The sequence below is a fragment of the Denticeps clupeoides genome, unplaced genomic scaffold, assembly GCF_900700375.1.
Source record: "Denticeps clupeoides unplaced genomic scaffold, fDenClu1.1, whole genome shotgun sequence".
NCBI lineage: Eukaryota > Metazoa > Chordata > Actinopteri > Clupeiformes > Denticipitidae > Denticeps > Denticeps clupeoides.
In genome coordinates, this window is record NW_021630100.1 from 172,501 (window position 1) to 197,851 (window position 25,351).

General features: G+C 43.2%; 1 protein-coding gene across 6 annotated transcripts in view; it reads right to left on the minus strand.

Moving 5' to 3' along the window:
* Positions 1-25,351, minus strand: part of LOC114783535 (probable E3 ubiquitin-protein ligase MID2) — a 111,473-nt gene that overhangs the window by 42,682 nt on the left and 43,440 nt on the right. For 2 of the 6 annotated variants that reach the window (XM_028969019.1, XM_028969016.1), the window contains exons 1-2: positions 22,008-22,210; positions 357-1,141 (exon numbers count right to left, since the gene is read on the minus strand). In XM_028969019.1, coding sequence (XP_028824852.1) covers positions 357-1,085 — 729 coding nt within the window. In that variant the 5' untranslated portion in view covers positions 1,086-1,141; positions 22,008-22,210. Of the gene's footprint in view, positions 1-356; positions 1,142-22,007; positions 22,211-25,351 lie in introns of those variants that run through there. The other 4 variants (XM_028969021.1, XM_028969020.1, XM_028969018.1 and 1 more) reach the window with 3 other exon arrangements.

Here is a 25,351-nt window from a genome sequence, read left to right on the forward strand (position 1 = left end):
GCTTAACATGGCTCAACAGCATAACGAATAAAGTGACCATCCTAAGGACCTGATCATGATAATCAACCATAATCACATAGCCAACCACCAACATTATGATTAAAAAGAGAATCTGTAAAATGTGAATTGTCAATTTAACAACATAATACTTTTCAGATAAAAATGACTATGTTATGCAGACCAGCTACTAAACTAAAAGAGTGGAAGGCCATCCAACATACCTAACTTGCACATCCTGAAAATGCCCTTTTACCATTCATTTTTTAAAAAAAAAGAACCTCTCCCTCTTCCGAACGTTATTAAAGAGTCGTGGAAGTGCGCGCGTAACGGACCATTCGGACGAAACAGGGACTGACCTTGAGCTTGTCAAAGCGCTCGCTGAGAGAGGTGACCTGGTGGTCGCGGTGCCGCCCCACCAGCTTGCAGAGTGCGCAGATCAGCTGGTCGTCCACCATGCAGTACATGTTCACCTTCTCGTTCTCGTGCTCCAGGCAGGTGAGGCCGCGCAGGTGGGTGTCCGGCACCGGCTCCACCAGGCGGTGGCTGGTGAAGGGCTTCTTGTTGGGGTGCGTGGCGCGCAGGCAGCGGTCGCAGTAGGACACCTCGCAGGTGACGCACGTCTTCACCGCCTCCCGCGGCGGCTCCTGGTCGCAGAACTGGCATTCCACGAGGGGCCGCTGCTGCTGCTGCTGCTGCTGCTCCAGGGACATGGCGACAGGGGCGGCGGTGCCGGCGGGGCTTCCGCGGGCGCTCAGACTGAGGGGCGTGAGCCGGGCCGGGCGCCGGCTCTCGTTCGGGGAGTTGGGGCCGCTGACCGAGGCCTTCTGGAAGCGGTCGATGATGTTCTGCAGCGTCACATTGCGCTTGAGGCCCTCCAGGCCGCGGTGGCTGAGCGTGATGACGTAGCGGCAGGTGGGGCACTGGAAGGCGGAGATGGACTCGAGGGGCTTGCTGGTAGAGCAGTGGGAGACCAGGATGCGGTGGGCGCAGCTGAAGCACAAGCTGTGGGCGCAGGGCAGGAGTAGCGGGTCCTCAAACAGCTCCAGGCAGATTGGACAAGTCAGCTCCGATTCCAGCGTGTCCATCTTCAGTTGGGCCGATCTAAAGGCGACATCAAATCCCACAGAAGCTGGTCAGACACCTGCACGGCAAACAGCGGACGGCAAGCCCAGGGTTAGTGCCAAGCCCAACAGAACACCCAACAATGATCATTAAATCATTAAATCAATAGTGCCTCGAAAAATTAGTATGATACAGTTAGTGTTATATAACATTAGCCCTTTAAAAAGCTGCTTTTATATTGTCTACGATGAACACAGGAGGCAAATAAGTGACAGCTGGCTGCTGAACACAGACACAATGGAAATTGTTTCTTTACTTTTACAAAATTTCAGGCCTTTCTCATTTCGTGAGGATATCTGCTGGAATATCAGAGTCGTATGCAGCCACACTTTCTGTCATATTCTCAGTGACACTGAGGGAGAACGTGACACTTCATCCCGTCTCAAAGGCCAAAAGAAGGAGGGAGAATGAAAAAAAAATACGAGTGGATGAGACGGGTGAGTGAGTGCAGAATAAATACTGAATGCGTGTGAAGGGAACAAGAGAGAGGAAACGAAGCACATAAAAAATAGTCCAGGGCCTCAAAGGAAATGCCGTTATGCTTTCCTCAGCAAGAGTCTCAAACGGACTCTTTTCGACTGTGTCTACATGCCAGAGCAGAACCGCTCACTCGAATCCAGTGGGTTTTTATCTTAACATGAAAGGAACCAATCAGCGGCCACCCTAGAGGGAAAGAGGGAAGGAGGGAGAGAGAGAGAGAGAGAGAGAGAGAGAGAGAGAGAGAGAGACAGAAAGAATGCTGGTGTGGAGGCACAGGTGCGGCCCTTATATCAGCCCTTCATTGTCAACAGTCAGATATTTTTTATTGACCTACAATATGGGATGACCCGATACAAAACTACCTCGTACTAATTTGGATGCAATGTGTCCCAAATATTAGATAATGATCACTGATGGTAACACAACTTGGTACGTGGGAATTTTTTGTCAGTGATGTAGTTATATTTTACATCGATGGCATTTATCCGCAGCAACTTACAATCAGGGACAGTCCCCTCTGGAGACACTCAGGGTTAAGTGTCTTGCTGAGGGACACAATGGTAGTGATTGGGGTTTGAACCTGTGATTTTGTGGGCCTTTGGTTCATATGTGAGTGTGTTACCCACTAGCACCCCAGAATCGCTTATTTTTGAATGTATATGCAAAGCTTTGAATATTTTATAAGCTATGCCACAAACGCTGCATTATGCGGTACGGTGACAGTAGCGTGAGTTCCCGCATTGTTTATGTCCCCAAGCAGAGCTCTGGATGCACAGCACACACATACAGATGTCAGAGTGTGTTCGGCGCGCAACTTTAAAAGCATCTGGGCTACAGGCAGCCGTGGGGAAAATCATTTACCGAATGCGAAGCGCACAGATCGGATGGAGATAAAAAAAAAAAAAAAAGGACCCGTGTCCTTCTTTAACTTTCACCTTGCCTGCCGTGGTGATTTATGTACTGCCACTTTTCACGCCTGCCTCCGAACCGCGCTAAACACCCAATTACCCCGCCCATCAAATCCGGAGGTGATAGGGAGAGATAGCGGGTCGCCGAACTGGTCGACTTGGCCCTTTTGAAGCCTGTGGGGATACGGCAGACCCGGCGGTACGGAGCGGCATGATTAGCAGCGCATTAGTGGTCCCAGCTGACTGGGAGGGTGAAATGCCAGCAGCAGTTGCTGTGCGTAACAGGGCGGCTCCGAAGTGATCAGATTAAGGTGAAATTATCCATTTTGTACATTTACAATGTCTGTCATGTATGCACACACACACACACACACACACACACAGACACACACTCACAGTCACATTAATTAAAAAAGTGACTTTGATGTCGGCTTTGCAGAAATCAGATGGAAATTAATGAACGTGACCGCAGCACACAGCGGGCCTTGCAATCGAACACGGCTGGCGTCGGACTTGCCGATATTTTAACGTTTTAAAGACGCTTAGAAGCCACTGCAAACAATTCTCCGACAAAAGGGCAATTACAGATTGACAGCTGAGTCGAAATGAAAAAGTGTTCACGATTAAGACACCGAAGGAACGAGTTTGTTTTGTTGTTGTGCTGCTTTTTTTAAACCATGAGACGTCTCCCATGGGGAAGCCACAGTCACCCCCCTCCCGGCCAAACCCAGACAAAAAAAGCATGCGTCACCACCAAGTGTGCCATTTTTGGAACAATGGCCATTAGGCTTGTCCAAACAATCGTGACAGCTCACTTGTGAAGTGACCAGCAGAAGCCGTCTTCCGTGAATTATTGTGGATTTACAACAATCGCACTATAGCAACTGAGGAGGTGAGGACGCAACACAAGGCAGGTATGACCTCGAGGCTGGGTCAGAATCATAGACGCTACGAAGGACAATTAAACCCATTGATTGCCCATTGTAATCAATAGTAAAAGATCTGTAATGATATTAGAGATAACACAGACGAAACTGAATAACCTTCTGATGGTGTAGTGAACTTTAAACCAGTTTATAAGGTAGGCCAGTCACCCTTATGGTTGGTCTAAATTGTGTTAAATTGAAGGTAAACTGACTTAATAAAATACAAGCCACATTCCAACGTTGGCTAATTTAGTATACTGATGCTTCAAAATTTTTAAATATTGAGAAAATATAGAATTGCTCATCCATTAGGATGAGTAGGTTACAGTAGGTTCATTAATTGAAAGAATGTTGGACACCTTGTTCTGGAAGGTGTAGTCTGCACACTACCTCAAAAAAAATTGAGTAATCAATTAGGATAAGGAATTGTGGAATCGAATCCCACACTGCCGAAGTGCCACTGAGGTGTATCGTCCCCACACACTGCTAAGGTGGTGGGTTAAATGCAGAGGACACATTTCGTCGTGTGCACCATGTGCTGTGATGCAGTTGCACTTTCACTAGTTATTTTATGCTCATATTATAAAAAAAATGAATGTCCCATCCCCATTACAGGGTAGACTGTGTGTCATAAAATCCACTGCGTTTCAGGCTCATAATCACGCTCACTTGGCAAGTGTTCGCAGGCTACTCAACACCTGAAAACACTCGAAACAGCAGCACACCAAAGTGTCATACTGGCCCATTGCAAGTCTGTCATCCCTTAACCATGCTGGTCAATATCGGGTCCTCTTGACACTTTAATAAGCTTGTAACAGTTAGAAGGTGAGAGACTCAAAACACTTGTGTGTGTTTCCGCTGGCAATCCACAGGGGAAGCAGTCAATACACTAACACAGGAGTGTTGAGTGAGAGTTTGGCAGGAACTGAATGGATCAATTATTGCTTCATGGCCACCAGGTCGGGCTGGCGGGATGGGGAGGGAGGTCGATGGAGTGTGGCGTCGCTGCGGAAACAGGATGAAGGTGCTAGAAGCGGCTGGATGGGAGGGTAAGCCCAGCGACGGGCCCTAATTCCGTAATTGACTCATTTGTCTGCTGTCAGGCTGCAGCTGGACGCCTGACACACAGACTACTGCTGCTGCACAAGAGGGGAGGGGCTCTGGACTTGTCACCAGCAAATCAGGGCAGTGGACTGGATACTGATGAGAACCATGCTCCCGAGTGGATAATAAAAAGGAGGAAAGGATTTCAAGACTGGATAATGAGAAGGCCCTGGACTGGATAATAAGAAAGATGAATGTAGCTCTTGATTAGATAATAGTGATGAGTTCCGATGATGAGATCCACCTCTGAAACCATTTGGGTCAGTATTGGGATAGTACCGTTAGTATCATCTGCAATAAAATACATTATGCAGTATTATGCAGTGTCAATACTGCAGTCAAACACACAGCAAGTGTGACTATTATACATCAATACTCCAACTAGTGAAGGGTTAAATATCATTGTTGTTAAATATGTCCTTATTTTTGGTCTGAACTTTTCAAAGGAAGGTTTTTGCAAGATGGTAATGCACATGTTCTCACAGACTAAATCATGAAATAAAGTAAAACTAAATAAATAAATCACCTGTCAGCAGACTCAAACAGAAGGCGGTGTTAAAGCGACTACTGAACACAACCCTCACGGTTTCACCACATAATTATAACTATTCCTTCATTATTTCACTTAATAAACTGAAAAGTAGGATCATCTGTATAACGTGATACTTCTACACTGCCAACAACAAGCAACGGCCATGGTCAAATCACACCTGGCAGGCCTACAGCACATTTTCTCCTTCCTCACGGTGTCTCTATAATAAACTGCTATAATCAACCTCTCCACCATCTTGGCTTGAGTGAACGCTTCAATCCCAAGTTCCTATTGGTTGCGTGTTAATGTGTCACAATGTTCCCAGCTGTTCAACAATATTCAACTTTGACCACGACATCTTCAGATGCAAAGTGAAAACTGCAGCACCCACCATGTATTGCTTAACATACCAAAGTATGTGGACGTTTCAACATCAATGTGCTTATTTTCATATTTTATAGGAAGCATGAATGAACCTTCATCAGTACTCAGTGTCCTATAAAGAAGCATCACTAGATGGAGCTGATGGAGCTCAGTCGCAAGAAAACCTTCATATTGCCTCCTTGTGGTCTCCAAAAGCTACTACAAGACAATGTTGAACCCCAAAACATTTCTGTATAAAGCTCATGCAACAGTCCTTTACCGGTTCATACGTTTAAATGATTTATGCAAAGATTGCACAAAGGCTTATACATAAAGGCAATAATTCATGATTATTGTTACTGTTTTGTCAGCATTAATTAACTGAACCAGATGGAAGTTGAGCATGACAGGTGCTAAATGTTCACAGCCACTGCCATCCCCAAACACAGCTCAGATTCCCAGATGCCAGAAGTATGCACCCTCACCGACAGAAGAAGCTTACTGACAGACAGCTAATTACTGCACGTCTGCTTAGACGCACGCCCAGTGTAAAGCCAAAACATGGCAAAACGGGGCCCAGAACGTTCACAGACGCCTGATTTTCCAGCAGGGTGAAGATGAAATTGGTGCTGTTGGCATAAAACACTGACACTCACCCACCACTTCAATTCCACATGAACACAGCGGAGGTCTGCTCGCCCCCGGAGGGTGGGGTCCAGCATCCAGGCCAGTGGAGTGGAAAGGTGAGCAGGTGTACCTGTCGCAGTGATGGAGCCATGCTGTGTTACCATGAGCTAATGTTAACACACCTCAATGACCTACAGCACTCCAGCGAACTACATTTTAAGATATTTCTGTGACTACATTCATCAGTGCTTTCATCAAACAAAACCCTATTTCTCCCAAATGATACTTCTGACCTGAAGCCTTAACCAGACCCTAACCCAAAAATGTGGAAAATTTTGGATACAAAAAGTTATGATTCCATTTATTTGTGATGTAAAAATGTGCCAAAGTTAAAAAATATGACCACAATAAATCATTTGAAATAGTAAAAAGCGGATGCAAAACACTAACCATCCCTAACGCTTTTGTCGCCATACACAGGTGCTTATTGTAGTGACATGTCCCAAAGCAATAAAACAAAAATTAGAACTGTAATGGTGAACAGCACACGGTGACACAACGAAATGTGTCCTCTGCTTTTAACCCATCACCCTTGGTGAGCAGTGGGTAGCCATGACAGGCGCCCAGGGAGCAGTGTGTGGCACCTTGGCAGTGGCACCATGGCAGTTCGGGACTCAAACTGGCAACCTTCTGTTCCCTCTCAACAAGAAAAAACAAGCCCTGGTGCTCACACCTCCTGAACCATTGACAGGCTAAATAAACCTCCGAATTCAACACTAAATTAACTATATTAGGCCGGCAGGTTAATATAGTGTTGAGTCCGCAGGTTTATGTAGCCTGTCAGTGATTCAGGAGGTGTGAGCAACAGGGCTTGGTTTTTTTCTTGTTGAGGGGAAGAGAGGAACTTCAACTGGGCTTAAGACCAGCACAAGCGGCCATCACCTCTGCAGAGCTGCTGGCAGGCTGACGGGAGTATTACAGGGGGGGAGAGAGAGAGAGAGAGAGAGAGAGAGAGAGAGAGAGATTTCGCAGCAAACAGGTCAGGAAACTGAAGTGGCAGAACAGTAATCCTGCAAGAACTCTAAACACACACACACAGTCAAACTTAATCACCGAACAGGGACTGTAGAAATGGAAGAATATCTGCTGGAATGAGGTCAAAATTAATGATATTCCACTGACGACCAAAGTCAAAACTGTACTTACTAAACAAAACATGATCCTCTTTTCTTCTGTGTACTTCCTGCATGCCATGTTTAAAGTAACCTGTTCTTTAAATGTCAAATTTGTCAAATTTCAACCATTCACAGCAGCAAAATAGCCTTGCGATTTAGGAAAAAATGTGGAAATGAGGTTGTCAGTCACACACAAACCTGCACCTCTCTTTCGTTTTCCATTTCACAAAGATAGAAGCCCTACAAGTAACAAAAGCAACATTTCAGAGTGATGGTCTAAGGTTTATTTCATGGTCAGAAGGGCCCAGAGATCAGAGATAAGATATTATCTTAATGATAATATAAAAGTAAAAAACGCTCTTGTTTAAGAATCTGATTGAAACTGAAAGGTCAGTCGGCCCCTCCCCTCTTACGGTTCCTTCCACCGTTTTCCATCCTACTCATTTGACTCTGCTCACTAGTGGATGTATTATGTAAATTTGCCAGTGCAACACAAACCAACCCATTTAGGGCACTGGCGGTAAGTGCAATGCTACTTTGTAAGTGTGCGTAAACTCTCAGACTGCTCAGGATTTACAAGAAAAAACACTTTGTAGTTGCCTGTACTTTGACGAAGAGAAACAAGCTTTTTGTTGATGTGTCTGTCACCCAGCTCAAATATAATGTCCTTAAAGTGCAATGCTCCACTTATGCACTGCATATATTTGTAATCAGCCAATGTGTATTTCAATTCGACAAAAACATGTCTGTCCCGAGACAGACAGGTTTTTATTAATATTGACATGTATTCTGTATTGTTTGTGTTACTGAAAGAAGGAAAGGAGTGGGGACGGTATTGGTGCCAGCAATGACATTCTATTAGAGTTTAGATTAAACGGGTCAAGCTTCTTCCACAAGGCATGTTTTCCCACAAGGCAACCGAGCTGCTTCCAAATCAAACACATGACACTGGGCCACGTCCGTTGCTTCTGTCAGTATGGAACAGCTGAGAACCGAGGCTGGAGCCTCAGGCTGGTCTTGACTGCCCCTGTTCGGCAGCCTACATGGCCGTGGCACTGAGATCCGGGTATCCGTGCATCGGGAAGTTTCAACACGATTGCAGGCCACCGACGCAACATAAGCAGTCACCTTCGTGTTGTAATACCCACAGCGGTTCTGTGATGAGAAAGCAGACATATGACTTTATGTACTGCACTCTCGGAATTATGTTTAGGTGACATTAACAGAGGCTTGTATATTCGGTTGGTGGAAATCGTGCAAATGTGTCAAAGAGAATCAGATTCCGCAGCAGGCATTGGAAAACAAATTAATATGGCAGCACAGAGCTGTAACCCAGCCCAAGCCCAACAGAATCTGACCTGACCTGACCCAACAAATATGGTTTATAAAAAAGTGGGGAAGGAAATGTGCAGCGAAATGAAAATAAAATTAACATTTCATTCAAAATAAAACACTTTTCACCTAAACTAAGCAGCGAATCATATGCAAAAGATAAGAAGTATAGAGCAGAGGTTTGCGTTTGCTGACTGCTCATAGGGAAAGTATCGTTATTGCGGGTCACCAAGTCATTTCCAACCCAAAGTGCATGAACAGTCTAGAGCCTTGATTTCCTCGGGTCTGTTTCAATTCCCAAAACACAGATGCAGCCCAGGGCATCAGCCTCGACTTTTCCTTCGTCAATTTCATTATGCACATTCACCCGACGCAGCCGAGCCGGCAGCATGCGTGTAGTGAACACACAAAACTTAATACCTTCAAAGGTCTCGTCATTTCTCTAATGCTCTTAGCTGCCAGAGTGTCTTATCAGGCCTCGGCACAACAAGCCTCCGCCGAGCGCTCCCCTCGCCCCTCAACGTCTCCATTATTGATGTGCATTTTCTCCAGTGAGAACAAAACCGGGATAGGAATTCAGCGTAGGAACTCATGAGATATTTAGAACAGCTTACAGGAAGGTGGCTGTCCAGGAAGAGAGGAAAGCTGCTAAGCGCCGCTTCGCTGGCTGAGTGTCTCTGATGCAGACTACTGACCCACACGCAATTCCTGGCAGAGGCTCTGACTGAGGACGTCATCCACAAATGTATGGAATTTGTCCAGTCAAAACCCGGAACAATTATATTAATTGAAAGTGACAAAAAAAATATATATATATATATATATATATATATATATATATATATATATATATATATATATATATATATATATATATATATATACATACACACACACACACACACACACACACACACACACACACACACGCACACAGTACTGAGCAAAAGCTTTAGGCATTATTGAAACAATTGTTTTTTTTCTCAGGAAGTGCAAAACACACAAATAATAATTATAAAAAGCGTTGCTATCTGCTACAAGATGTGCTACAAGAACTAGGCGTTGGCCTCTCCCAACTCTGTAAACTAATGAAGAATTTTCAACAAGTCTACAGATGGAAAACAACATTGTATTGCTGCTCAGAGAACAACAGGAGAACAGATTCTCTTTCTCTATACACATAATTGTTTAATTGTTTAAAGAAATTAAGAACATTTTGCAATAAACAGTGTAGGTAATATTTGACACAGGATTTTGCTTGCAGCTTAGATAAACCGTTTTTATACTCTGTATGTATGTATAAGTATATGTTACATATAAAAACTATACAGAGAGTTTTGGATTCGTCCATGTATTTATTTATTTTATTTAGTCAGGCTTGATAATTTATCAATGTGTGTGTGTGTGTGTGTGTGTGTGTGTGTGTGTGTGTGTGTATATATTATGTATTTATTTATTTTGTGCCAGAGGCACAGGAGTCAGTGACAGGTGGAACACTCCTGTGAGAATTTGCCTTTTGATATTAAAAGGTGTTCTCATTTCTCGGAACATTGGCCATAGGGCCAGAACTGAATGGTTTCTTTCTTATGTATAACACTTTTCGTAAAAGCAAAGAGGCAACCTTCAGTGTTCCCGGGGTCTTCTTATATATTTCAGTGCAATTCCCTGATCACAGTTAACCTGCTCACTAATGCTCACTACAATGGAGATGTTAGTGCAGAAAAAACTCAAACATTGTATTTCCATTCATGAATAAACGAACAAACAAATAGCTCTTATGGAAACTAATAAGAAACCTTTTGCAGGAATGCCTATAAAAATGCTAATTTTTCACTGGGTTTGACAGAAAAGGCAAATGCATTATGTACAGCCTGACAGGCTGGTACGGTAAATCTTCTCCTCAGGAGCTGCATTTATAACAATCAGGGGAACAGAATATATTAAATCCTTGCACTCCACGCCTTTTCTTCATGCACCAGGGGTGTGCAAAAAATTCAAAACCAATTCATACATTACCTAAATTGATCCATATTTTTCAGGTTGGTAATGGCTACAGAAGACTGGCATGATTCTATATACAATATTAGGGGTGTTAGAACATATTGATACAGCAATATAGATTAATATTTTATTTGGTGATATTGTATCAATGCAGGGACATCAAATATCCATATTTTTGTATACTAATTTGGTCCATCCAGGGGTGCTGTCAAGCCTTTGCGAATCAGTGTGCGACTACAACCTCCACTCCTGTAGATGGCGCTGTACAGAAGGGTACTCTGAATTACTGCCTGGCATTTCAGGCAGAGTGAAATTGCAAAACATGACAGACCTATCACAGCATCTTGTATTTCAGCACTGTTTTCACATTTTCAGTTAACTGTAGAATATCGCACTATGTACAGTATCACAATATATAGTGATATAATCGTATACATGTCATATCATGAGATCCTTGCCAATACACACCCATATGCAAAATGTTATTTCGATTCATGCAAAGGGAGGCTTGACCTAATAATAAATGAATCATGTACAGAATCCATGCTGAAATATTCAACACCACCCAATCTGGCAACACTGAGTCTGGAGACAACATGGTCATCATAAAAATAATGAGAACTAAGTTTGATTCTTGCAAATTTGGTCCAAAATCAAACCACAAACCACATGTGGTGTGCAGACATTGAGTCCCCACCCATTCTAAGCAGCTGTTTTAATATGTATTGTGCACTGTGAGTATGATTCTAAAATATAAATTTTTTGACCCTCGCTATTAGTAAAACCTTGCTGGTGGAAAGCAAAACGAGTTAAGAAATGTGCCATGCATCATTTATGACTAAGAATTCATATGCCCCAACCTATGGATTGAGTGGCAAACCACTGAGCAAGAACACGGTTAAACAACATGCTTCCAGTCAGCAAGCCCATTCACGCCGCAGCGGTGAAGACCTCTGGACATCTAACCTCCCTTAGTGAGTGTTCACACCGCCGCCCAAGCAGCCACTCCCGACACCTGCGTCTTATAAATAAACCACAAGCGACACGGGGGCCGCCCAGCCACCCCGAGAAAACGGGGCTGAAAGGAGAAAAGTGCGAGCCAAATGCGGCAGTGAGACCTTTCCAGTGACCCACGGGACGTGCGTCCTGTCCCGTCCTTCTGCCTCAGTGTCTGGAGGAGCCTATTAATATACAGCTGCAATATTTGGTATTTCCTCTGCAGGAATCTGGGGAAGGGCCGGGGTCAGGGGGCTCTATTGTTTTTTTTTGGAGGCCTTTGATTTCTTTCTTTCTTGCAATTTATGCATCCTCAAGGACCCTTTGTCGAATGGTTTGTTTGCAAGTCTGAGTTCAGCCTCTAGGGCTGGTTGACATACCCTAAAATAAAAGAAAAATGTATCCCTTTGATTCAAGGATTTGGTCAAATGCCACGAACACCGATGGATTTACGTCATCAAAATAAAAAAGTGGATAGTGGATGTGTAAAACCGTGTTGTTTGATGTCCACATTTAATACGAGGACAGAAACTGTTAGTAAAAAGTCCAAAACACAGAAAACTAGAAAGATTTCCTCCACTAGCCGAGACTATCACCACTTTTAAGAAGCAGGTGAAAACCCTCTTGTTCAAAAAGTATTACAGACAAATCTAACACTTACACACGCACATGCATACACATTGCACAAAACAATACAAAAATGTATATATACATTATCATTTTTTCTTCGTCTAGCACTTAACAATCTCTGAGCATGCTCTTTGCTGACAAGTCTAACCTTATCAGGGCTCTTAGTTTGTAAACTCAATATTCTATAGAAATCGAACGAGAATTGCTGGTGTCTTCCTCTTGTAAGTCGCTTTGGATAAAAGCCTCTGCTAAATAAAGTAAAGTAAAGTAAAGTATGTATGTAAATCCATTAGCATCTACTGCCCAATACGTTCCAAAAAGAGACAGAGTCTAAAGTGTCGGAAGCATCTGGATCTCCGTCGATTTCATGACCAACCCTGAAAATGAAATCATGTTGCGCTGAGGTTTATTCCTGGGAGCCAACAGCTCCAAAACAATAGAGGATTCAGGGAATGACATAAACACATTCCTGTCATGTAAGCACACAGCACAGGCCAACTGAGGCATTTCTCAATACTGCCAGGTCGTTATTCAACAGAAACACACCCAAAAACCAACGCAAGGGCCGATCTGAACAAATTCACATGCCCCAAACATCCACGACTGAGACCTTGACACTCAGAAAGCACTGCGGCTAGCAGATTCCTGCCTGATCTAAATGATGGCACCGTGAGGTGGGCTGCAGAGGCTGAGCTGGTCAGTCTTACATTCACCCAACCAGCACAAAACCAACAGAGTGGGGATGAACTGAGTTCCAGGGTGGAAGAGAGACTTGTGGCCAAGGGCCATCTCGATGATGGAGAGTGTGTTGGGATCACACTACACAATGTCAGGACAATTTTTACACAATTTAGATGATGCCTGAATTTTTTTTTGTGCTGCCGTATCTATAGAGCATGTCTACACCTTGTCTACAATGTGCTGCACAATTTCCATTAATTGTATTTTTTTGATATGCAGGGACACTTCCAGTCAAAGGTTTGGACGCACCTGCTCTATGGCAGTTACGGATACTAAGATGGAATAATTTTGAAGAATCAAATGCAATAAACATATTTGGTATTTTTTTTACCTTTGTGATTCCTTTGTTCACTATTGTAATCATCAAAAGCTGTTTCATGAGATGCTCATTAACATGAGTGAATGATAAAAAAAAAGCTTTCCGCATAAACAGGGCTCCACAGTGTGACCAATTTGGTAGCACATGTGACAAAAAAATCGATGTGATTCACAGATTACGTCCATGACGTATTCTAAACCAATCAGAGATCATGAAGGGCGGGACCTGCCTCTGATTGGCCATGGTCCTGATATTCCTGTACTGAAAAATTCCAGCTTTTTAAAAGCCTAAACCCGACATTATTGTGGCAGTGGATGCCATGACTGTACCAACATGCTTCAATACAAGTCATTTTTCATGGTCAAAGTGTTTCTTTTACACTTCAAACTTTTGTAATTCGGCTGAAGTTAGCGTCCGTTTCACCGCCTCAGCTTCCATTTTAGCACTGATGAAAACGCATCACCTGACTGGGCATTTACCTTGCAAGGCCGAGTAAGATCATGAGAAAGCAGTATATAAAATACATCACATGCAGCGATAAATGTACTGGCCCGGCGTCCCCTCCCCCCACTTCCTTTCATCAACAGGCAGCACCAAACAGATCATCAGGCCGAGATGATAAATCACGATCAAGCCCTTAATACACTAGCACTTGTAATTTAGATTTTCTTTTTTACTTCATTTATCTAATTTCAGCTCAGTGAAGAACTTTAAGAGCCAACACAGTTTCAGTAAGTTACCTTGTAGAATTGTGCTTCAAATAAAAACTTTATGTTAACCAGATTGATATTTCGTCATTTACAAGTCAATATTACCTATATGCACAGCTATTAAAAAAAGATGAAACTATTAATGTGCTATTAAACTGTAATCAGCTATTGTCTTTGCGGTTGATGACTAGCATCTGAAGAATCGAAGATCCGGTTCACAGTTACTGGTTACCAATGCTTTACTGTCTGGGAGGAGAAGCCATTACAATGACACCTCTGTGTGATTCCAACAGGAAGGTTATTTCCCTCCCCACCACGTTCGGCCTGGACATGCAAATGCAGGCGTGGTTGATTAATCATGGCGGGCTGACTGGGGGCCACGCACCCACCCACCCACCCACCTGCCCCTACTTGTTCATGTGGTGCCTCTCTGAGCGAGGCAATATGGCCTATACCCTGTAGCAATTAACACAGAAACACTGCTATGCCCGCATGTTGGTTTTTAGCCAAATGAGACAGGAGAGCCTAACAACTTGGAAGAAGCGATCTGACGCATTTGAGAAAGTTAGGTCAAAGGTATCGTTCTAGTGACCCCAAAAAAGGAACATAATCGACTTTCTAATGTACAGACATAGCAACACTGCATATTTTTTCTCAATAAAGCATCATGGTGTTTTCTTTTTTTATTTGTCCATATTATTCCATGGCCCAAAAAATGTCTCCTTCATAAGGATGTTTTATGTTTACTCTAAAAAAATGTTAAAATGAATAGTAAAATACATAATTGCAATTAATTGTGTGCCATCATGATAATAATCTGGGAATTATCTGGGAAAGTTTCTTTTATTTTTTAATTTAAATATTCTGAGTGGATGGCATCATCGAGGGTATTCTGTCTGGCAGCATCACGGCATGAGCTATGGTCAGATTTGGACGGCGCATCACCAGAACTGAAATGCCACCCATCCAGGACCTCAACAGACAGCTCTGTAAAAGGACCCCCAACATCACTGACTTTTCACACTGCTGCCATCAAGCAGGCAGCAGTGCAGCCTCCACACCAGCAGATCCAGAGACATTTTCTTGCTGCAAGCCATCAAACCGCACACACCGACGTACACAATAACTGGACTCTGGCGACTCCTCTCTCAATTCGCTACTTCAGTGGTTCCCAATATTCCCAAAACAAGCCAGGACACCCCAAACCCAATTCCTTCCCGCATACACACAGTAAAAGAATAAAATGATGAATTCCAAACTTTTATTTGCAACAGCAGTGTGTCTTATTGTCCTCGTTTAATCCTGCAGGCTCTATGGAGTCTATATGAGAGCTGTAATCGGCCCTAAAAAGTTGCTGTGTGGTACATTTAAATAAATGTGTGTGTTTTTACTGTGCCATTTCCATACAGCCATGACCCAGTGAGCTCTTGCAGTGTACAGCTTTTAAACAGACTTTCAGACTTTCTTTACGCACTACGAGTGCTAGACTAAGGACGGACAGGTAATATGCAAATAAAAAATATGATCATCATCTGTTTGCCTCTATTTCACCTCGTCAGCATCCATTTTCGCATCTCTCACGATAATCATCCTCACGACGGCAGCCGAAAATTGCAAATCAAATAAAAATTTCATTAAAACAAAATACGCAAAACACTTTTAACAATCAGTAATTTACAAGCAGCACATTATACAAAAAGGATAGGTACTATAGGCCGGAAGTTCGTGTTTGCTGACCAAGCAGTGCTGACCCGGGCCAAAATCTACAGCTCTAGACTACAGAAAATACATTATTAAGAGTTTGTATTATCCTTTTTTGTTATTTAATGTTTATACATTTAATGTTTACAAATGCAATTTTGGTAAATTGTAAAAAAGGGGGAGAGCATGTTCTACTCCAACAATGTCACTTGTAAATGTCACTTAATTGTATCAATATTCATGTACCGATATGTATGTGAATACAACATTGTACTCTTTATGCACTACACAGCCACAGATTTTGTTTCTTACTATTTTCCTCTCCTAATGTAAATTAGTATTTATTGTAATAGGATTTCCGGTGTAACATTGAGGTGAAATTCTTGGTTCCAAGAATTCCATTATGAGTAATACAGTTTAATACAGTTGCATTGTCATCTCAATATGACAATAAAGCGTCCAGACATGTCATGCATTAATGGCGTTCTTATCTGCATGCTTTCAGGTCTCTCGGTAGCTCAGCTCCTCGAGTTTTAGAGTAAACATTCACAGGGATCCGGGGAGCTTGGGTCAACACTGGACATGTTTCAGACGTTGCGCTGCTTATCTAAGCTTTTTATCATGAATGCTTAGTTAGGAAAAAGCGTGGAAGTGAATGCATTGACTCTGCGTTTATTGACTCTGCCTTTGGTGCAGCTTTATTGAAGCTAGAGGATTTTTTTCCCCACTAATGTTTAAACGTGGGAATTTGTTCAAAAGTGGAGTGACTATATTTCATTTTGAATTGACACACTGTGTGTGTTGAAATTGTACCATGCAAAATGCAAAATCATGCAGTGGCTCAAAGAGACCTATTATGCTACACCTCCATCAGTGTACACATGTTAAATTCATATGGATTTATCTCCCTGTACTGTGTGCGTGTGTGACTGATGTGCATGTTTAACACACATCCATGTGTGTCTGTGAACATTTACATGTATTCCCATCTTATTAAGTACACAAATATTTTAGTTATAAATGCTTATGTACAGTTTTAAATGTCTTTATACGTTTATTGAATATTGTTAAGTATAAATGAATTCAAATTCTAATTAAAAGTGGGTCTCACTAAGACATGGGTTATCTAACTATGTGCCAAGCATCTGGTTTTATACTTTGTGGCCTCACCATAAGCCTAATTCAGAATGTTGCATGATATTTTAATCACACAGTATACCTAGGACTGTTTTGAATGTACTGTGTCGCTCACTGACCTTTACTCTGCATGGTGCACTTAGCCAGCAGAGAAAGCTTTGGCATAAAATTATGGAGATAAAGGTCATAGGTTAAAGTAGAATGGAGATCCCTTGCGTAAAATCTCACTGTGACAATGACCCATTCTCTCTATGCAATCTACATGACATTTAAATACTTGGTTATCCACGCATCACTCTATGCACAGTAGCTGGCCTTCATGCCAGATTGTAAAAAAAGAAAGTCTTTTAAGAACTTTAGAGTCCAATCTTGAACAACATAAAACAACTTTAAATTACATTGCCTGCATAATAAAAAAACAAAATGGAAATCCCACCCCATCACGACTATATTCAGCATGAGGAAATCTTGTGTTTTATTGGCTGACATGGACTTGCCCTGCCTAACCCTGAATCTATATCCTTGCTATTACTTTGACTGCATCCTTTGACTGCAGTTTTGTTATGAATTTTATGAATATTATGTTGTTTTCCATTGTCGTGGTTAATGACTGATGGATCATTCATGCAATTATTTATACAACCATTACATCAACCCTTTATATTTGTTTAACATTAATGTGGTAAATTGCCTTATCCCAGTCTTGTGCATGTTTCCAATCTTGTGTCCTAAGTGTCCTGAGACAGCTCTCTGGTCTTGGACATGGTGGAGGTCGGAGTCTGACTGACTGTGTGGACAGGTGTCTTTTATACAGATAACCAGGCGCCATTAATAAAAAATTGAGTGAAGGATAGAAGAGCTGTGCCTATGTGTACCTATGATAAAAATGACAAGACCTCTCATCTTTTTAAGTGGGATAACTTGCACAGCCAGTGGCGGCCAAATTTTTTCCTCGCTGTACGTGCATATTCATAATAAATTGTACCTTTTTTTATTTTTTTACCCCCATGCCTGTCCATTACCACATCTTTTATGTTTTTCCTTTCCTGTCCCAGTCACATGAGTAATAACGAATTTGACTATGGGTATTTGGCAGACACTTTTATCCAAAGCTACTTACAATCAGGACAACAGGGGATTCCCAAAAAAATGTCAGCCTCTAATCGTGTTTGGGCTTGTGTGATTTTATCAGATTAACCTTCATACCAGTGTAATAATGCACATGGTGAAGAGATCTGAGCGGGTACATTGTTGAGTTGTGAAGCACATGTGGTGTACAGTGTGGAACAGGACAGTGACCCGAGATCACGTAGCCCGACAGGGTCACGCTGCAGAAGCTGTCGACGCCCAAACCTCCAGCTCCAGCTCATCGGCTCCATCCGGGAAACATGGCGAAGCCCTCTGGAGCCCCTGGAGTGTTTCCGGATTAAAAAGTTTAATAGAAATGAATAAATTGAACCCACAGGGCATGCGGTCCTGAATGTTTACTTAGTTTTTTTTTGTATTCTCAGTATCCAGGAGCACGGCGGGTTACCAGCCTGACAGTTTTGCACAGTCAGGCCATCCTTGGGCCATTTCCTTCGTGGCTGCGTGCTGAGCTAAAACAAGCTGCATGCAGCTGCATTTTATGGTCTACCGGATGGATTCCACCCCTACGGTCAGCGCCGCAGCTCCTGGGAGTGAGTGTGTACACACGGTGAAGCAGTGTGTGTGTGTGTGTGTGTGTGTGGTTGGGTGGGTGTAGGCGCCACATTCACCCTCTGGCCTTGGAAACGCTTAAATATAAATCGACCGGCACAAAATCCCATTTGGAGCTTTGTTATTTTTGTTAACTGAGCCAGACAGCGATGCAGACGGAGGCTGAGAGGAAGACTAGAGTCTTCAGCATCGCACTTGCGCCTGTTTCGGCACATTAGGAAGACGTTACGTGAAGAGTGTAGACACGTTTGAGTCATTGCCTCGCTGGCACTTGACGCGTGTGACGCTGCTGCTGATTAGGCGCCACCGCGGACTGGTGAGCACATCTCATGCTAATACAGAAACGTTAGACTGATCCTAGATCAGGGGTCCCACTTGGATATTCCCATGACCCAGACATGCACTCTCTCGAATTACTGAAATTAATGAACTTGTGCGAGAAGCTCATTCATTATGCACACAAAGTAACACGCTGCTCCTGTAAAATATGAATACAGTGTAATTAGGCAGAGGTCTTAATTAATTACAGCCAATCACATTGACTTTTATATATTAGTAAAAGGTATAATGAGAAAAAAAACCTATACTATCACCACATTCACCCGGCTGTGGAAGCACCAGCACTTTAAAAGAAAATGCATCAATGGTCTCTGTGTTCTCTCCTCAATTGAGTGGGACAGTCTCACACAAACCAGTATAGCAATACTGCATGGATATGATCCATTATATCTTACATTTTGGGGTTGTTATAAAAAAAATGCTATGCAATGTATGAAATATTGTATTGTCTAGGCAAACATTACACCACTGCATATTTCCCCCCGGAAAGTGAAAGTGAAGTGATTGTCATTGTGAAAGACTGCAGCACAGGACACAGTGCACACAACAAAATGTGTCCGGCGCCCGGGGAGCAGTGTGTGGGGACGGTGCTTTGCTCAGTGGCACCTCAGTGGCACCTTGGCGGATCGGGATTCCAACCGGCAACCTTCTGATTATGGGGCCGCTTCCTTAACCGCTAGGTCAACACTGCCCCTTTCTTTTTTTTTTTTTTTTTTTTGGTTTATGTTTATGTTAAAGGGCCACGCTTTAACATACAATGTACACAAATCAAATATGACTGTTCAATATGTGTCATCTGCAATATATTAAACGCTGTTTTAAAAAGATGTCTGAACAATCAAGCCTATGATCAACAATCAAGCCTATCCATAATTCATTCGAAAATACGCACAGAGTGTTCTTGCATTTACTGACTCACACAACAGTATAGACTAAAATAAGCATGCAATATGACTTAAGATAGCCTAGCCACTTGAAAATGAGTCAGGAAAAAGTGCCAGAGGATAAAATAGCATCTACGTCATCAACTTTAATTGCTCAGAAGTCGCTTTAAGCGAGCGAAGAAGTGCAATTTAACTTGCAAATAAAACATAATAAAACGTCAGATGTTGTGTTATGCGAATTACTAATTTAAAGTAGCTTAATGTCTTTGCAATAAAATTCATTGTGCTAGCAGGATTCAAACCCACCAAAAGTATATTGTAACATGCAGAGAACTGGGCTTTTCACGCTGCACCACAGCCTCCTGTTCCTATTCCATAGGAACACAGATTGGTATTTTTTCCTCTAAAATCATTACAAAATAAGTCATATATACATGAAACATATACTGTATAATGTATTATACATATACTAGAGCAACATTCTGTTTCTCGTCCCATACATGCAAAAAGGACAATATTTTTTTATCATGGTTTTATCATGGTTTTTATCATGGTTCCTTTCAATTTAACCAGCAAACAGCAGGAGATAAATACAGTTTTCATTAAATTCAGCACTGCACCACCTTTAGTTTAACAGTAATAAGGTTTGAGTTTGAGGTATTACCATATTAGCTAATAGCGTCCAGGCCGAGAGGGGCTATTACCGTATTCTACATTTGAATTGCAGAATACGGTCATACATATTGATTTTGAAAACATTATGATCAAAAACCAGCATGAAATACTCAACACAAACAGCATCTTTTCAACAGCATCAGGGGTCAAAATGACTCTCTGATCACAGCAGAGAACATCAAAGCACCTCCTGCTACAGCAGCTCCCACTCGGCTTTATAATAGCTGGTGAGCAGTGGCTGCAAAACCAGACGTGGTGCAGCAGTGCGGCCTAAATGGCCAGCACCAACGACAATTCCTCTAATAAATGACATTAGGCAGTGGAGGGACAGTTATCTCTGTCTGACAGCAACGTCAGAGCCACGAGTCCTCATTCCAGACAAATGACTACAGCATTCTTATGTTCATTCTCATGGAGGAGCTTCTCCTCGCCATTCTTCGAACAGGTGATGACATCATGCAAACTCTAGCGCCGTGCACCTATTGCTTACGCTTGGAAAAGGGAGGGGACGTTTTGTCATTCTGACACAGATATGGAGGAGCAGCCACCATTGTGCCATTGTGCTCCTCTCTGCCCACAAAGGGCTCAAACTGGGTGGAGCCTGGAACACAAAACCACTCAGTCCATACAGTACCAGTACTTCCCAGCAGACCATCAAATCAATCAAAAAAAAAAAAAAAATCCTCCGCCTCCCTGAGCCAGCATCATCCAGACCCCAGATCAAAGTGGCCTGTCGTGTAGCATCTGCGATCTTGGTAAATAAACACGTCCATGTTACTTTCATAATGTTCATAATGTTCATAATCAGAACAGACAGATTTACCTCGGGAAAAATTGCGCTTCAGCTCTGGTTAGAGGCGCTTTGCTTTTCACAAATTGTACGACCCCCCCACCATTAAGGTCAAACGCCACCGCCGGTAGTCCATCCTGTGATTTATTACGGCTCACACACACCACCGTTACTAGTCAACGATCATCTTTCATCGTAACCGTCATTATATTGATGGTTTTAACCAATCATAAATCTTCAAGAAAGATAAGAAAATGATAATCTGCCTGCTTGTAAAGGCCACGGTCCCTCTGACAGCATCTTGAAACAAGGTCACAAAATAAAGGGGGGAAAGGAAGAGGAGAGACCTTTTTGCTCAGGGTTGCCAGATTAGGTGTTTTTTTATGTGATACAAATTTTATAGTCGAATTGTTAAGTTAAATGTGTGTTTCGTATTTTCATGCTTTTTTGGACTATTGTGTTCTTTTTTGTTGTTGTTGTTTGTCTTCAGAATTGACTGAAATAAAGAAATGCGATCCCTCCCCATGCGCTATGCCCATTGGAGCGCCTAGAAAACAGGGACCTGTATACATAACGCTGCGGTCTCTCTAAATCAGTTCAACTCGATTTAAAACCGGATCGGCACGGCACGAAACGTAATACCGTGTGGAGGTGGGGGTGGAATAAGAGAGCCAGAGTCGAGGGAAAAGTGGACGCGTTTCGCCGGGGGCTTCGGTCCCCGTCCCCGCCGCCCGTAACGCGCCCTCTCCCGATCCCTCCGCCGCAAACGCCCGGCGATGCCCTGCGTACCCCGAGGTAGAAAAGAAGAGTTACCTACCAGCTCTAAATCCGCCGCTGCCTTTTCTTCTGGCATCTTGAAATAACAATCATAAAAAAAATAGATATAAATATACGTGTACGTATACGTATTTATATATAAAGGAGCGCGGAGCGCGGCCGCAAGTTCGCCCGGCCGCCGACAGACGCGGGCAGACAGGCGGCCAGGCGCGACAGACGGTCGCGGGGAACGCGGGGAACGCGGCTCCGCCCACCCACGCAACGCGGGGCGCGAGCTGCCCGTCTGCGTGGTGCGTCTCACGCCGCCAGGACGTTAAAACACGTAAAACCATCGTCTGGCTGTTTTATTGCACCGCAATTATATTATATGTATTATAACACTATTAATTATTATTGCATCTAAATTACTGCGTTTTGGGTTGAAGTGTGTGTGTGTGTGTGTGTGTGTGTGGGGGGGGGGGGGGGGGGGTGGGGGGGGGTAACACATGTACAGAACGTGCATATATTACGATAAGATGCTGTGCACAGATCTGAAAAAAATATACAGCGTGGAATGCATTGTGCACATTTGCGGGATAAAAGTGTTTTTTTTTGTATTTTGTTGCCAATGTGATCGCACTGAGGGCAACTCTCTGGACCGGTTGGGATGTATTTCTTTCTACTTCTTATGTTTTTTTGTTTTATTTTTTTTAGATTTGAGGTGTTTCTGCGTTTTAGTTTTTAACACCGCCACTACTCCTAATCACATGACGAGATAACAATGTTTCTCTAATTATGTCGTGGACAGTGCCACGCCCACATCCACAATGTGTTCAGGTCGTACGTATATAAAAAAATCCCTCCGGGATGCTGTAACGGCTGTCTGGGTGAGACCATCACAGGTTGCCATTTGCTGTAGTGGTTTCAGGGCTCTTAGGCTCAACAGCACAGTTGCTGCTTTATGGCTGACATGCGATGCCCTGTCCGAACAATCCTCGACTGTGGACAGATTCGATTTTTTTACCTGTGAGGTGAAATCAACACATCCGTAGTTCATATTAAACACCTCTGACAGCCGTTACATTTCACAGATTCCATCAGAAATGAGCTGAATATCTACGATTTATTTCAAGAAGAAGCTATATTACAACAGATGGCATCATACGGGTGGTATGTGACACATAGTACGTGGTGTGTAGCATGTTAGACAGCACCCAGAATAAATCAAGAACTCCTATCCACATACTGCTCTGGCATTAACATACGCAAACGCTGCGAATCTTCCGCGAAATGTCTTCAGAGAGGAGAAACATATTACATAAATTTCTTTATCCATGTTATTATTTCAGGCACCTTTCAAGATAATTAATTGAAAGTGAAGTGATTGTTATTGTGATACACTGCAGACGCAACGAAATGTGTCCTCTGCTTTTAACCATCACCCTGAGTGAGCAGTGTGTGGGGACGGTGCTTTGCTCAGTGGCACCTTGGCGAATTGGTATCCGAACCGGCAACCTTCTGACTACCGGGCCGCTTCCTTAAGCGCTAGGCCACCGCTGCCCCACTCATATCAACTTGTACTTCAGTTTTCTTTGCAACCAAACCCAACGTGCAGGAGTCCAGGCTTCCATTCAGGAATTGCAATAAGTGAACTAGTTCACGTTTGTGAGCAAATCCGATATAGCTCATCTAAAATATGAGTAAGGGTACTGAGGCTGCTCTTCTGCTGCCTCCAGTATCAGTCCTTCTCTGTTAAAGGTCCCTTTTTGAGATTATTTAACATTAATACGTGTTCCCCTAGTCTGTCTATGCTCCTGCAGTGGCTAGAAATGGCATTTACATTTACAGCATTTATCAGATGCCCTTATCCAGAGCGACGTAGTTACAGGGACAGTCCCCCCTGGAGCAACTTAGGGTTAAGTGTCTTGCTCAGGGACACAATGGTCATAAGTGGGATTTGAACCTGGGTCTTCTGGTTCATAGGCGAGTGTGTTACCCACTAGGCTATTACCACCCTATTGAATTTACCACTATTACCACCCTTTGCCACCTATTGGCAATATGTATGGTTTGGCCGTTCTGCTTTTTTTCAGTTCAGTCAAAACTCTGAAGAACAAGTGGGTTAATATGATCTTTTCTGGAAAAATGCCAACACAAATTCCTGTCTGCGCCAACCATTGTGTTTGGTGAACGGTGTTGATGACGTCATATCCAGGAATGCCCCCTCAGCTTCTACAGGCCGCTCTCCTCCTCATTAGAATTTAAAGGTACAGACAAAGAAATGGCGCATGGGGATGGGGAAATATTATTGTTTGACTGGATAAAAGTGGCTGTAATTCTGCACCAAGGCTGAATTTCGAAAAGAGACTTCAGATACAGTATTAGGGGACCAACAAGACTGATATAAAAGCAAAAAAATAAATAAAATTCAATGTCAGGGGACCTTTACATAACATCTGCAGTTAGCGTTACCGCCACATAGAAGGTAAAACTGCCCACTCTGACCCGGCCAGACAATTTCAGAGTGCTGGAGGTTATTACTGAACACGCTGAGCGGCGTGTGGAGGCCGCTCATGAGGAACACACCGTCCAGCCTGGTGAAAGAATGGCGAATGTGTCCCTGTTCCCTCCAACAGACGGTCATATTAACTGCTGCTGATTGCCGCTTTGAGAGACAAAAGCCGACTGACAGAATGGGGTTATGATTTCTATTGACAGAGAACAAGGCGTCCACGAGAGAGACTCCCGCTTGTTCTTTCCTCCCCATTCTTTCCAGCGGCACCACAATACCTGACATGAGAGCTGCTTACACAGCAGATCACCATCGGAGCAGCGATGAGGGAAGCGCGTCACCGTGTACAGTAGCGGAGTGAACACAGCGGCGCGGCATGAAAGAGGGGCGGACTTCAAAACTGCCGCGGACGGAACGAGTGATTAGTGGAGGGCGGAGTGGTCGGGAAAAGCCTCTGCTGCATCAGGAATGCCTGAAATGCGCTGGGAACGCGGGTGGAGGGAGCGAGGGAGGGTGGCGAAGGACAGATGGGCCTCACAGCTTTTGTTTGGTTCTGCTGCGCTGGTAATACCTGGTATTCGCTTTCATCTAAAAAAAGGTGAGGCTCGGCACCGGCGCGGAGACGAAGAGCTCCAACATTCACAGACCTTCACACGGAACAACAACACTGACACACGGGTAATTACTATATGGCAAATCTGCAGATACCTCTACAGGAGACACGTATCATCTTACAGGAAGCCCCTGTTGCAGTGTAGGAACGTCCTGACTCACGATTCAGTCTGATCCAGATTTTTGATTCATGGTCGGTTCTAAATTGATTCTCGCCTCAGAAACTATTCTCAGTTCAATAAATCCATAAAGTTTTGTTTCCCATTTGAGGCTTCTTTTCT